This window comes from Siphateles boraxobius, unplaced genomic scaffold, assembly GCF_051911475.1.
Source record: "Siphateles boraxobius isolate OS27281-9 unplaced genomic scaffold, OSU_SipBor_1 119, whole genome shotgun sequence".
In the NCBI taxonomy this organism is placed as follows: Eukaryota; Metazoa; Chordata; class Actinopteri; order Cypriniformes; family Leuciscidae; genus Siphateles; species Siphateles boraxobius.
This window is the reverse complement of record NW_027508721.1, coordinates 4709416-4724704: the sequence shown is the minus strand read 5'-3', so window position 1 is coordinate 4724704 and position 15289 is coordinate 4709416. Positions and strand designations below refer to the sequence as shown.

The window sequence follows — 15289 nt, the reverse complement described above, 5'->3', positions numbered from 1 at the left end:
AGAAGGATCAGGTAAAATGTGGCGGATTAGTGTCAAATGACATATGCAGTATTAGGATCTGGAAAGTGAGTTAGACTGTCCGGAGGGAGGGAATCCCAGTGGAGGGGAAGGATTATGTAAATGTGAGGGTCTGAAACTCAGATTAGAGTAAGAAATTGAGCACTGGTTTGAAGAGCACTTACCATCTCTTAATTCTACACAGGAGTCCAGCAGTGAGACGTGAGACAACAGGGAGAAACAAACAAACAATGTCAACGTGTCTAAGGTACGTAAGAGGCAGGGCCGTAACCACCATAGGCATTGAGGGGGACAAGTATTTAATTAGAAATGGACAAATTGCCCTCCCCCTCCCACCCCCCACAATATACGATATTTCTTAATGCTGCTCTCCAATACGCACTGCTCCGTTTGTTGTTAGGAAGACAGAAAGTTTAAAAAGTTACATTTTTAGGCTGGTCTGCCTCAACGCTTGTCAATGTCAAAATGATGGCCAATCAGATTAAAGAAGGCGGGGCTTACTATTCACTGAAGACGAGTGTGAATTCCAACGCGACATTTTTAGTTTTTACAGTGAAAGAGTGTGTGCGTAATAAGATGTAAAATCATTCTGTTGGATAATATTTGTTCCTTAGTGTAAAATGGAAATGCATGGTAATTTTATTTTATAAATATAAACAAATCTCTATTAATAACTATAAAAATGCATTAATAGGCTAATATAAAATTTAGAGTAGTGTTCGGGATTTGAACCCGTGTCATCTAAATGATCGAAACGTAAGTTCTATCACTCGGCCATGAATTTGCTCACTGAAATATTCCCAAACGTTCATTTCTCGAGTGTTCGTTTCTCCTGTGTTCGCGCACATGAACGAGAAACGCTCTTCGTTCGTCTCATTCCTCAATAGAATAGTACTTCATTGCACCTAATTTATTTTTGTTATTAATTTGTTTTTGTTTTTTTTGTTATCGCGCTGCTCCCCTAGGGAATAGACTTAAGTCGCCCACCAACGTCTAGGCCTACATTTTCTGTCCTAAAAAAACTTTCTATTCTTTTTACCATAGTTGTAGTATTTCATCCTTACTATTAATTGACATTTACCCCACTTACATTTTAAAATGCGGCAATTTCTGCTGTTTTGCACAATATCCATTCGCGCCACCTGGCGGTCATTTCTTTTTAAATTATTTTTCTTTTATTTATTACGACTGGTTTATTTTTGCCGCGGTGGTTTTGCCGCGGCGGCTGGGACGGCGGTAATAGGTATTCTGGTTGACTACCTACTGTTTTAGGCTACAATTAGACCTGGAACTTCTTTTAGCTTTCTTATTTCTTCTTTATTCCCTTAAATTAACTTTAATCCATTAATTATTATTATTTCTTTAAATAAAAAGACCAAAAAAAAAAGAAAAAAACGTTGGTCCCCCCCAGTGTTCAAGACATGGTTACGACCTTGATAAGAGGAGATGATCTAAGAAGAATCAGACAGATCAGACTACAGAGATTTGCTTTGACACGTATCTATTCATAAGGATGTGTAGTTACAGGTTACATTTTTTTAATTCTACAGCTCTCAAATAAGTAACTCAAAGCTGTACCTCTGACGTAAAGGTTAGCTGGTGTCGAGTAGCGCGTTCCTTCACTGTTGGTTGCGACACACTCGTATTTACCCTGATCAGTTTCTTCACTCTGATCAATCTGAAGTGCACCTGGATACATATGCACATATAAAGGCAAAACATTTACAACACAACGACACATGCACATACTTTGTCACCAGCCAAGTCCTTTGGATGGAAAGTTCCATGTACTGTACAAGTTAAGCTCTATACAACAATATCTGTGGCCTGCTGTTGATCATCACAGAAAATAAGTTTAACTCGTCAAACAAAAGCATTTTATATACTGTATATTGTTTTATTTAAGTGAATATACTTACTGAAATTTCACATTCTTTTCACAAAGTTAGTAAGAGATTCTATAACGCTAGTGTAATGCCATAGCAATACTTTCTAAGTACATGTTAAATTTTTTTTCCCAGTAGAAAAATACAGTGTCTTGCACAACCAAATTATTAGTCGGATCATGTGTTGGAAAAAAGTCCAATATAAACTAATGAAAAAAAAAATAATTAATTTATAATTTTAAACTAAGTTATCAAGAGAAAATTATAAATCCTGCACACTATTAAAAAATGTATTTGCAGCGTTTCGTTCAGTTGACCTTTCTCAGGCTTGCTCTATTGACATCTATTATGAGTGCATTACTGTACACAATTTCTGTTTGTTTGCACAAACTAAGGGATGAGTAAAAATTATTTTCCATGGAAAATCGAAAGTACGTCACAGATGCTGTCCATAAAGCTCAACAATTTTGTTAACTGAAACTCAGACATGCCAACACCACACAAACGGGTTTACATGTAAATATCAGACAAAATTACAGTGGCCAAGAGAGTTAAAACAACATATAAATCATCAGAGTATTTAGAAAAAAACTCCTGGAACAAGTCTGGCAAGAATAAAATAAACAAAATATTGCCTTGATATCTCAAAAACAAAGCAATCAAGCAAATGTTCTTACCAAAGAGAAACAAAGCAAGTCTCTTTCAATCATTTTTTTTTTTAATATTAATATTTAGATATAAACACAGACAGAAAGAAAAGACTCCAAAAAGAGACACAGGCTGTTGCACAGTATGTAGAGCAGATTCTATAAAGCCTTCATTAAAAAGACAAGATAAAAATAATAAAAAGCCTGATTTATCATCCAAGTAGAAATTTCTAGCTGAAAAATGAAGTGATGTTTAATTAGAGAGAGAAAGAAGTGAAAAGATCCGCACAGGGATCAGAAGAGCGTGAGAAAAACACTAAAAACAGGAAAAATATTTTAATTGGAATAAATTAACAGCATTTCAGAAAAATATCAATATTTTCAATATTCAGAGAAATTACAGAAATGAAAAATCAGATTTGGTCTATATTTTCACAATATATTATAAGTTAATTTAGCTAATCGCTTATCTTTTCCCATCATTCAAACGCATAAAGGCCCCGATATACTCACGGCGAAGTTTAGGCGTAAAACAAAATTCAAAATATGTGACCAGCGATATACTGTTAGTGAACATCTGATGCCGCCCATACTGCTGAGAGCAAAGTTTAGATGAGTATGTAAATACATGCTGTGCGCTTTCCTCTCAATAATAAAACAAACACACAATGAAATTGAGACAGCAAGCATTTTAACAAAGCATAAGAAAAGTATCTGATCATAGCAACATGGATATGTTTGCACAAGCTCTGCAATTCGGCACTCTAGTAAAGTTACGTCACTTTTATTTAAATAGCACTTCATACAATAAATTGCTTAAAATCAAGAAATATAACTTCATTTTATACTATAAAGCAGCTCTCCAGTGTGTTCATGTTTTTCTCCCGGACGTCTGACCTCAACAGACTGAGCAGGAGAAATGAACCAGAAAAGATTTCCACAAGAAAGAAGGCGGAGCCTCAGTGCACACCCACCTATTACATAATCGCCACGGACCAATGGTAGTATAAAGGTGTTTGCCAGCTGTAGCAAACTTTTCCGGAAAGTTCGCTTTGGCAAGCTGTTTTGATCTCCCAAAACGAACTCCAAATAAACTTCATCTCATCACATCAGTTCGTACTTCGATTTCACTTGAAATATATCGGGGCCTTAAGTCATCTCTGATATCTGCTACTCTACTAAAAAATTATAGCATATCAATTTTTTTTCAGTTTCAAGCAATGATGCAACCATTCAAAGGTTGGAAAAGGGGACTAAACATAAAAGTTGAAAGATCCCAAAAATTTAGTCCATGGCAGTTAGCTTTGAATTTCTTTAAATGCTATGCACTTTTAGAGGATATACACATTTTAAATGTATAGCCTTTTAAGACAACAGGCCAAAAACAAAAGATGACTCATTTATAAATTTTGGGTTAAAGAATATGCTATCTAGAATAAGAACAACCCTCCTTTTAATACCTCGTACGTATGTTTTAGGGATGAGCCTTTCAATATGAGCTGCCCATGCTTCCTTTTTCAATGGGTAATACATCACCACAAGAAAGAAAACTGCATCAGGGGGCCTTTAAAAAACATATTGAACAACCACTAAAGTAAATCCTCCTTCATTTTTCTCCCCTAAAGTAGAGATTTCAAATTATTTTTATCAACTCACAAAATTAATGTCTATTTGATTTTAATTCACCATGAAAATAACACATTCAGATAAGCTCTGCATAAAGGGGAGGTAGTTTTATCATGGCAACAGAACCCAAACATTAATCATGATAAACACAGTCTCTGAAAATGACACTGTTAGTCAAACAATCAGAGAGAGAGAGAGAGAGAGAGATATGGAAAGAGAGAAGAGGAAAGAGGAGGGAGAGGGGAAAGGGAAGAAAGAAAGAGAGCGATAAGGTGAGGATAGATGTGGTGGGTTGCTTTTGTCTCTTACCTCGGATAGGCGTACCCCCTGGATGTGTGAGAATGAAAGCAGATGGGAGATTAAAGAGAAGACGAGTTAGTGCAGCGAGGGAGAATGAGAAAAAAAAAGTGACAGAGAGAGAGAGAGTGAAAAGTAGATACAGAGAAAGAAAACAGAAAGATAGTGGGATCAAATAGAAACAGCAAAAATAAAGTGTGCAAGAAAGAGAAAGAGGGGAGGAGGGAGACTCTTCATGTCTTAAGTGCAAAGTGTATGTTGGGATTCTATGAGATGGCAACAGAGGTTGTCTTAACCAAAAAGAACTGAAATTTTTCCGTCATTTAGCACGTTTTAAAGATTATACTTTATAAATATTTTCAAATATGATTACAATTTCACAAATAATTAAAAAAATGCTTTAATAAAAAAAAAGCATCTGGTCTATTGTGTATCCCTATTTCAGAAACATTTTTAGCCATTCCCATAGTAAATATGTGGTAACACTTTATTTCGATACTTCACTGTAGACATTCCACTATAAGTTCCTTTGCAACAACATGTCAAGTACCAGTCTTAGAGTATTAGTAGACTGTCTGCTTAATATCTGCTAACATTTTATTTTTATGGTTTCCTAACAGACCTTCTACTTAATATAAGTAACTTTACATGTGCATGTAAACTTATTCTACTAACCCTAAACCTAACCCAGTCTACTAATACATTAATAGTTGGCATGTAGTTGCAAATTAATGAGAGTTAGTTGACATGTAGTTGTAAAGTTACTTCTAGTATGCAAATAGGAATTAGAAGTAGAGATGTGCCCAAAGCCGAATTTGTTTGGAAAAGAAATGATGCATTCTACGGAGCTTCTAAAGGGACACGGTGATGTAAAAAAATACGAAATGGGAGGAAAAAATATATATTTAAATGCTTTTGCGTTCTCTCTTAATTATTTAGTTTCATATTTCACAAGATAAGATATTTGTCAATAACGCTCAGTTCACACTTGTAGTTTACTTCACACTTTGGAGTCTCCGAACCAAAAAAAGAAAATTATAAATTCAGTCCTGTTTCACTTAGCGTTCAAACTGTCATTTTTAACACCAAACCTAAAGATACAAAACAAAGAAAAAAAAACAGCTTTTATGACATACATGTATATCTTGAGACGGAACTTTTCGAACATCCAAAACAATGCTGTGTACTAAATGTGCTCCTTGTATGTGCATACATATAATGGTATTTTTACCAGCTGGGAACTCACAAAGAGCTCATAAAATGTGTAAAGGAATCAAAAGAGCGCCAGAAATTGCTCCGTTGCGCACACACAGAAAAATGCTGCAAGGAGACGCTGTTTCTGATGCCTCTGCCGAACTGATAAACAACATAGCTCCTATAATGAGAAAAAACAGGTATGCTTGAGAATTCTTTCCTTTTTAGGCTTGCATCTTGTGACATCATCACATACTATTTTGGGTTCATTTAAATGTATTTGGTCCGTGTTCATATGAAAACGTTGAATAAGCTCACACTTATTCAAATGAACCACACTAAGAGCAATCGCACCAGAGTTTGCTTTTAAATGAACCAAACCTGACAAGTGTGAACACCCTTAAAGAACCCCTGTGAAATCTAACAGGCGGGCTTCATGACGGAAAAATGTACAATCCTCTAAGTGACGGATAATGAGTATTCGTAGCACAACCTCTGGATGACACCTGTTTTCTAAAAAAGTTGATCATAAAATTCATGGAAAAGAACACAGAGACTTAAGACAGGCAGACTCGAGCCCAGAGAAAGAGGAAAGCCAAAAAAGGCTACGGTTTTGGGTGAAAAGCCACTGTAACATTCAGCATTAGGACATTCAAACCTATCTAGGCAACAAAGTAAGAGAAAGAAAGAGAGAAAGAGAGAGATCTGAAAGAGTGAGAAGGGGGTAGTGATGCAGGAAATCCAATGCCAAGGGCAGTGAGTGTTTGGAGAAGTGAAAGAGTGAGCCAGTGAAGGAGGGAGCAAGAAAACGTAAGTGAGAGTGGAAGCGAGAGGCTCAGTACCACACGTTAGAGGGGCAGCGCTCAGGTAAGGAGAACTATCTACTGTACGTGAATACTGTGTGTTAAATGTTCTGACAATATGTGTGTGGAGGGAGGGTGACTATATTGTTAGGGGAAATTCAATATATACTGTAGATATATCATGCGCTTTACCAATAACGACATGTTTGTGTGTTGTGTGGTTGAACATGAGTGAGTGTGTGTTGTGCCTCAGAATAACACACTTACCAAAGGACTCTGTAGATTAAAACACAGAAAGAGAGACAGCACATTTATCACTTAAGGTCGTCACACAGCAAAAACAGTGTGTTTGAGACTGTGTGTGAGTGAAAGGACATTAGGCTACAGGATTTCTTTAAAGATGCACTCAGAGAGGTTATGCGTGCAAGTTTGCGGCATGGGATCTCATGGATTGTTTCATTGGTCTTGCAGTGACTGCGTGTCAGGACATTTAATTTTTCCCACTGTTATGTTGTGTCTTTTATATGTCTATTGTATTGTCTGGTTTCCTTGTTTACAGGTACTTTTATAATTATGTTTTTTTAAAGAATGTAGAAATATATATATATATATATATATATATATATATATATATATATATATATGTGTGTGTGTGTGTGTGTGTGTGTCGGTACCACATTGATTATCATCCAATTATAGAATTTCTTAATTTATCGGTATCAGACGATATTTTAATTGTGAATGCAATTTTTTGGTTACATTTAGATTATATCTACCAGCATTTTACACTCACTTAAAGTTACTCTTTAAAAGCACTTACAATTTAACATGCTGTTAAATCTTTAACAAATTTTAAAATAAATATCGGTTTTCATACTGTACAATACATAATAATGTTGTGATGCCTACATTTTTCTTTTTTTAGCATTTAATATGATTTATTTAGATGATTGATTTTAATTTATTTAGTATATAATTTTAAAATTGGGCACAACATGAAAAATTATAGGCTTTCCGGTATCGTATCGGCCATAATTTTAATATTGGTCCATACCTATATATATATATATATATATATATATATGAAGTAAACATTATTATTTGTAACTTGTTTCAAGCTCAGCAAAACACAGCTGGTCATGTGATATCAACATGGCTGTCCCCATGAGGAGACGAGCTCCATGTAGACTGAACCATTTTTTTTATAAAGCTACTGATATGACTCGTCATCTCATGCGAGTGTCCATAATTTAAAAAGTATTTATAAAATGTACTATTTATTTTTCAATGAGGAAAATTAGCTAAGTGCACCTTTAAACAAATAACGAGAATAAGAGAACAAAGACTGTAAATCCTTCAGAGCACACACACCTGAGCGTAGTTGTTTGATCCGACCATGAGTGTGTGTATCTATGGGGAGGAAATCTTTAAACCAGGTGATCTCTGGGTCAGGTGTTCCGCTGGCTGCACACAGCATGGTAGCGGTGCGAGAACGCTCCACCACCTTCAGCTGAGGACCCATATCAATATTAGGGAAACCAGCGGGAAGCTGGTCCTCTGAAATAAATAAATACAAACAAACATTACACTCACACCTCTGTTGATATTGGAAATCACCAAAACAAACACTATGCAACACAGGCACCTTCCCCATCATGAGTGTATATGCTCCTGCTGATTGCCTACAAGTGTGTTTTGGTTCTCGGTCTGATTCACTTTTTTTAACAGTGTTTCACAGAAATCACTTGCTGCACCTTAAAGACCCATTCCTGTAGACCGTAAACAGCCTGTACTATTATAGACCACAAACTACAATATAACTAGTGATGCACAATATACAGTAACTGAGACCATTTTTCATTTTATAAAAGAACAACGCTTGCTCATTTTAAGTCTTGTATGTAACATAAGCCGATAATTATTTTCAAATTTTGTACAAGAAGTTGTTTACTCATTACAAAAAAAAATATGTTTGGGGTTTATCAAAGTTAACATCTCAATTTAAGATAATAATTGAAATATAGTAGGGATGCACAATATATCGTCCACCATATCGGTTATCGGCTGATACATGTTCATTTTTAATGTTATCGTTATCAGCCCAATATGAAAAATTTGTCAATATATTAAAGCTGATAAATAATAAATTGATTATTTTCTTGAGCTGAGACACTTCAGATGCTGAGACACTGTTCGACATGATGGTTTTGAATTGCTTGAAAATACAGTTAAGTGCAACATGTTCTGTCATATAGGGTACATAATTAAAAATATGTGTAAATCATTTCATTAATATATTTTATATAATATAATTTTATATAATTTTTGAGAGCCTGATTACAAAAACAAAAGTCTCACCATTAAAAGCCATTTCCCAAGTACACAATTATAACGCTATAATCATTATAATTGTGTGCTTGGGACATGCTCTAATTGTGTGCTTTATACATGAAATATACAGCTACTATTATGTTTCAGGAAGGGGGTAAGGGGATCATCATATTTTGGGATCCTTTTCATTAAAAAAACTGGTTTAATGCATAATATCTGCAAAATTTACTCCAAAATCAGCATAGAAAATGTGTAAAAAGTGTACATTCAGTGTTGGCCTAAAGCTGTATTTTGGCCATTATATTGATTATTGGTCACTGAATGATTACTTATAATTGGTATTTCCAAAAATTCTGTGTTACTTCTCTAAAAATAGCAGAAATGCCATGTATCAGGCAAGCTTGACAGAAGCGGACAGGAGCGAAACTCCAAGCTAAAGCAAATTTTTGAAGAAGCTTCCAGTCAGATCCTGTACCTCGGAGAACACTGAGACGTGTGGAGGCGCTGATCTCCCCCCTATCATTAGATGCCACACATTCATATATAGCCTCATCTCGCGGAGTCCGAAGCGGCTGCACTCGCAACACAGACCCTGAACCATCCTCAAACTCTATCACCTACAGACAGACAGAGAAAAATGTGTTAGTAACTCCCTGAATAGCTTCTGTGTCTTTAAAGGCCATGTGTATAGAATCCACTGAGCCAGGACAAATGTGTGAAATTACAGGAAGTGTACTATGGGAATCTCACTTTAGTAGTGTTACAACCTTAGTTCGCTGCTTGCAGCAAATGTGTAAGCAAGCTGTCTGTACAGTTTGTGTTTGTGCAGTCGGGGGTCGGGAGTTTACCTCAAATCTCTGGTTGGTGACTTTTTTGCCTTTTCTGCTCCATGTGATTTTGGGCAGTGGATCTCCTGTGGCTTGACATACGAAGGAGGCCACGCCCCCCTGAACACCTATCTGATCAGTGGGCATACGAGTGAACCGAGGAGCACCTGACAAGAAGGACAGAGATTGGTGGTTTGTACAAGGTGACCCATAATTAACTATGACTGGGTCAACACAAGCCCAGTTAAAGGGATAGTTACCCAAAAATGAAAATTCTGTCAACATATACTCACTCTTCAATTTTTCCAAACCTGTATGATTTATTTTTATTTTCTACTGAACACAAAGATATTTTAAAGAATATGGGTGACCAAACACTTAATGGGCCCCATTGAGTTCCATAGTTTTTTTTAATACTATGGAAGTCAATGGGGCCAATCAACTGTTTTGTTACGAACATATCGATACAACAGATTATATATCTTTTGTGTTCAGCAGAGTATTGAAATTCATACAGGTCTGGAACAACTTGAAGGTGAGTAAAATGAGTAAAATCCATTTTTGGGTGAGCTATCCCTTCAAGTGCAAAAGAGTCTTGAGGATGGGGAAACTCTCTTCTAGTATTTAAAATCTCCAGAATGAATATGAATGCATCCATACATTTTTAAGTTATAGTTCTCATATAGAGCAGTATAACGTAAAGGTTAACGGCAGGGTTTAAAATGAACAAGCGACAAATGCAATTAATATAACAGTAGAATAAGTGTACTGCATATATACATATGTCATGACATGCACAGTTAAGCCAATCATTATTTTCATGTTTTAAATGCTATTAGTTTAAATAAAACTAAATAAAATATAGAATTTTGCATTTAAGTTACTAAAACATTATGGACCAATTGGCAAGAAAGTTTTACCTGCATTTGGTGCTTGTTAATTTTAAACCCAGCATGTAACCCTACATGTAGGCCGAATAATTATTTTTACATTTTACCAAATAATAAAATTCTATACTATTGTGTCAATTAAATTAAAAATAAATGCTGTTTAAAATAAAATAAAATGAATTGGATGCAATTAGATGCAAAAAAAAGAATCATATGTGAAAACCCCTTTAAAATAATCACCACATTGATCGCCATTGTTGAAAATGAAAATAAACCTGACTTTGACTTAAAGTCATTAAACCTCTTTAAAAATCAGGCAGTGACTTCATGCGTGCATTAAAAGTGCATTACAGTTAATACGAAAGACAGAGTGAATTAACTTGTAGATGAGGAAAAGTGCGGATCAGCAGTGTAATTGACAAAGCCTGGAGCGCTTGCTAATCCACTCGGGCTACGGATGATGTCACATTAATCTGCTCTATAACCCACTGACCAGCAGCTCTAAACTAATGGCATGTGTAACTAACCAAAGGTTCAGCTCCGGTTCAAACAGAACAATGTAAGAGCGTGGCTGAATGTTCATGTCATCACCCCAGATGATGTGCAATGAAATCTCTTCATCTTAACTTTACATGCTTTAATCTACACAGGCGCAGATAACATTTGCAAAACAAAGCCCTTGAGTGCAACTACTCTTTATTTTCATATTTATATTCAATTACAAAGACCATAGAGAGAACAATACAATGTTTATAATTATTATTATTATAAAATAATTAAATGAAAATAATTCATAAAATATGTATTTTTTTACACCCACATAATAAATCTATTTAATAAATTAAATGAATACAATTAACTATATTTTAATGAAATGTAATAATTTCTTCTGCATTTAAATTCTTAACAACTAAAAACACAATGGTATTTTTTTCCCTCTTCTACTAGTATAACAAAATGCAGGCCTGATTATCTGCTGAAATGTTTTGCCATGGTCATCAAATGAAAAGATGTATTACATCCATGTATTAAATGTTGACGTCATTTCTTTACGTAGACAGCGAAGGGCACAGTTGTATTGTGCACTGATCCGGACATTTGGTGCAGTGAAAGAAACAAATGGAGGATAGTATTATAATCCATCCAACTGGTTTAGCATTATGAAATTGCTTAGCATGTTCGCAAACCTTATTTTTTAATTACATACTACGTTGTAAGCTGCATTAAAGTGTGCCTTTATCCTTTATACTGGTGGGGATTGTGGAACTAGAGCATTTCATGAAAAGAGACAGCAATTATTCTGAGTTTCAGAGGATTCTGCCACTGTTTGATATGTTTTTGATGCCTGTGTACTCACCTTGCGTATGCACCAGCTGGAGCACGCTCAGTAGAATCAGTAGTACCGGCTGGTAGGCTCTTCTGCAGATCATGTGACCTCTGGCCATCCTCTCATTGGCTGGTCTGTTTATGTGGATCACCAAGCTGTAAATGCACTCATAACCTAAAATACACATGTGAACAAGCAACCATATCTGTCAGTCACATGTGTAGGCCGCAGCGCATGACATGAATCGATCGCATTAATCAATTAGTACTCTGTGTGTAAGACTTTCTCTGAGGATCAGATAACAAATGACTGAGTGGTCAATCAATTCCTGAACAATGAACATATCATTTAACATAGAGCCTTCACAGGCAGAGAGTAGTCTAGCTTGCATTAAAGGAATAGTTCACCCATTTACACACCCTAATGTTGTTCCAAACCGAATGGGGGCTGTTGAGCTCCAAAATTAATGAATGAATATAAATAAATCTTCTGAAGCTATACAACTTAATGAAAATCTTTACATAAGTTCTGTCATTCATGTTTAGGTATATTCAAAAATGGTGTATCAAGGCCGATTCTCGTTGACATCAAAACTGGCACATATTTTTATGATTTTTAAATATTTATTTAAAATTATAGTGTTTTTTAAGCTTGACAGCCCTAGTCCCCAATTAATTTAGTTTACAGAAAAGTTCAATGAAGACATTCTGCAATAGATCTCTTCAGTGTTCCAAGGAAAAATCCATTTTATTTAAAAGAAATAAATACTTCTATTTGGCAAGGATACTGTACATTAAATTGATCAAAAGTGACAGTAAAGATATTTATAATGTTACAAAAGACCATAAATGCAGTTCTTTTGAACCTTCTGTTCACTAGAGAATCCTGAACAATATGAATTAAGGTTTCCACAAAAATATTAAGCAGCACAACTCTTTCAATATTGAGAATAATAAGAAGAAATGTTATTGAGAAGTAAATCAGCATATCAGAATTATTTCTGAAGGATCACGTGACACTGAAAACTGCAGTAATGTTGCTGAAATTTCAGCTGTCATCACAGGAATAAATTAAACTTTAAAATAGACAAGAGTTATTTTAGACAATAGTACTGTTTTTACTGTATTTTAGATCTAGTAAATGCAGGCTTTTGGAGCATAAGAATCTTTTGAACAGTGCTATATGTGTTCGGAATGGCATGAGGGTGAATTAATGATGTTCCTTTTTGGATGAACTATTCCTTTAATTTAGTTCAGAGAAAACTGACAGTAATTGTCCTCCAGCGCGTTTGACATTTCTCAAACTTCAAAGCTGTCAGAAATAGCTGATAGTTGGACGAACAAAAACTGTTAACATCTGTTCTGGTTATAACAAAAGTGGGACAAAAAATAACTGGGAAGATATACAAACTCTGTAAAACTTTAAGTAAAAAAAAAATCAGCATGGAATATTTGATAATACATGACAGCTCCTAAAGGCCTCTCTCTCTCTCTCCCCAGCAGGCTTGAAAACTTTATCATAAACTCAATAATTATAACCTAGAGCGCATAAATGTATAATGTATCTTACTTCTGAAAATATAAAAAAAGAGAATGAGAAAGAGAGAAAGCGTTGGGCAGTTGCACTAAGTAAAAGTTGCATTAAATATGGATGCTGTGCATTGGAGATTGCCACAGATGGGGGGTGTGTTGGGAATCGCTATGGTAAATCTGTCCCCATGAGCACCACGCTTGTCACATCACATCACATCATTAGGAGAGAGAGTGGTTGCAGACCCCCTCATCCGTGCTGCCTCCCCCGTCTCCTATCCATATTTAATTCCTCCCCTGCACTCTGAGGCTTCCTTTACTTTTACAGTGCTGAGAGAGAAAAGACCACACATGTCACTTCCTGCAGGGAATCATGATGATGTAGGAAACGGGGAGTGAAGGAGGGGAACGGTGACACATACAAACCCCAAATGAGTGTGTGTTTCCACATGTCTGGATTCGACTGTGGAGGAAATGGGTCAATCTGATCTCTGACTCGTGTAAAACTGAAGCCCTTCAACCCCTAAACCTACACACACACACACACACACACACACACACACACACACACACACACACACACACACACACACACACACACACACACACACACACACACACACACACACACACACACACACACACACACACACACACACACACACACACACACACACACCATCTGCCTCATTTGGAAAACACTCCACAGCAGCTTAACGCAATCCCTAATACACATTATTATCAGGAAAATACGTAGATGCACGCAAGGGATACGCAAACGCACAAATACACTGAGTATATCCACCAAAGATGCGTCACATCTAAAAGTCTAAGACCACTAATGAAAATGCTTATATTTTCTTCTAATTTATATATCTCTAATTTAATGAGTATAACAGTTTCAGTAAAAAAAAATTTAAATTATTTAACAATAAATAAATAAAATTCACAGTCAGATATAAATTACTTTTTTTCATCTTCATTTTTTTTTACTTTTTTTACAGCATGCACTCAAGCTGGAATATACTTCACAAGTCTGATGATCCATATTCAGCATTATTTGAAAGAGCATCATTATTTGAAAGAAAATCTGACTTTTTGCACAAAGGTCACAATAGTGCTGAGTAAACTAACTGTTTATTTACAGGTTTAAATAAGAATTTATTTTCGATTTGGACAATGTGGATATTGTGTGTGTGTGTGTGTGTGTGTGTGTGTGTGTGTGTGTGTGTGTGTGTGTGTGTGTGTGTGTGTGTGTGTGTGTGTGTGTGTGTGTGTGTGTGTGTGTGTGTGTGTCCTGGTAAACCCTACAAAAATGCTAGGTTTAGGGGTAGGGTTAGTGTAAGGGGATACAATATACAGTTTGTACGGTATAAAAATCATTGTCTATGGAAAGTCCCCATAAAACATAAAAAATAACATAACAAGTGTGTGTTTGTGTGTGTGTGTATATGTTTTTCTATCCCGGTGGGGACTTCAACCTGAATCCACTCAGGCCACGTCCACACGAAGCCGGTGCGTTCCCTATCCGATCTTTTTTTTTCCTCGTTCAAAAAAAAAATTCCGTAAACACGGCGTCGTCTCAAGAAATATCTGCGTACACACGAAACCACTGAAACCGACTGAAAACGGTGTAGTATACATGCCAGACCAGTACGAGACGATGTAATTCGACTTGCGCATAAACCTTGCGCGCTGTATACAATAATATACAGTAATATTAGGCACAGTAGCTTCTTTTCTTTTCTTTTCTTTTTTATCAAGAACTTTATTGAACAATATGAAAAACTATAAATGGTACAAAATAGGGATGAGTCACGATAGTCGATTAGTTTAGCAGACGCATAAAGCTTGCCACAAAGAACCGGCAAATACCCTAATCATTATGAATGTGTCAAATATAGCAAGGAGAAA

The 15289-nt window shown here is 35.7% G+C and overlaps 1 protein-coding gene across 12 annotated transcripts in view; it reads right to left on the bottom strand.

Moving 5' to 3' along the window:
- ptprdb (protein tyrosine phosphatase receptor type Db) overlaps positions 1–15289 on the bottom strand; it is a 100158-nt gene that overhangs the window by 53716 nt on the left and 31153 nt on the right. For 5 of the 12 annotated variants that reach the window (XM_077204802.1, XM_077204807.1, XM_077204808.1 and 2 more), the window contains 6 exons: positions 11877–12020; positions 9651–9796; positions 9278–9419; positions 7843–8028; positions 6739–6747; positions 1591–1707 (listed from right to left, as the gene is read on the bottom strand). In XM_077204802.1, coding sequence (XP_077060917.1) covers positions 1591–1707; positions 6739–6747; positions 7843–8028; positions 9278–9419; positions 9651–9796; positions 11877–11964 — 688 coding nt within the window. In that variant the 5' untranslated portion in view covers positions 11965–12020. Of the gene's footprint in view, positions 1–1590; positions 1708–6738; positions 6748–7836; positions 8029–9277; positions 9420–9650; positions 9797–11876; positions 12021–15289 lie in introns of all 12 variants that reach the window. The other 7 variants (XM_077204814.1, XM_077204806.1, XM_077204812.1 and 4 more) reach the window with 4 other exon arrangements.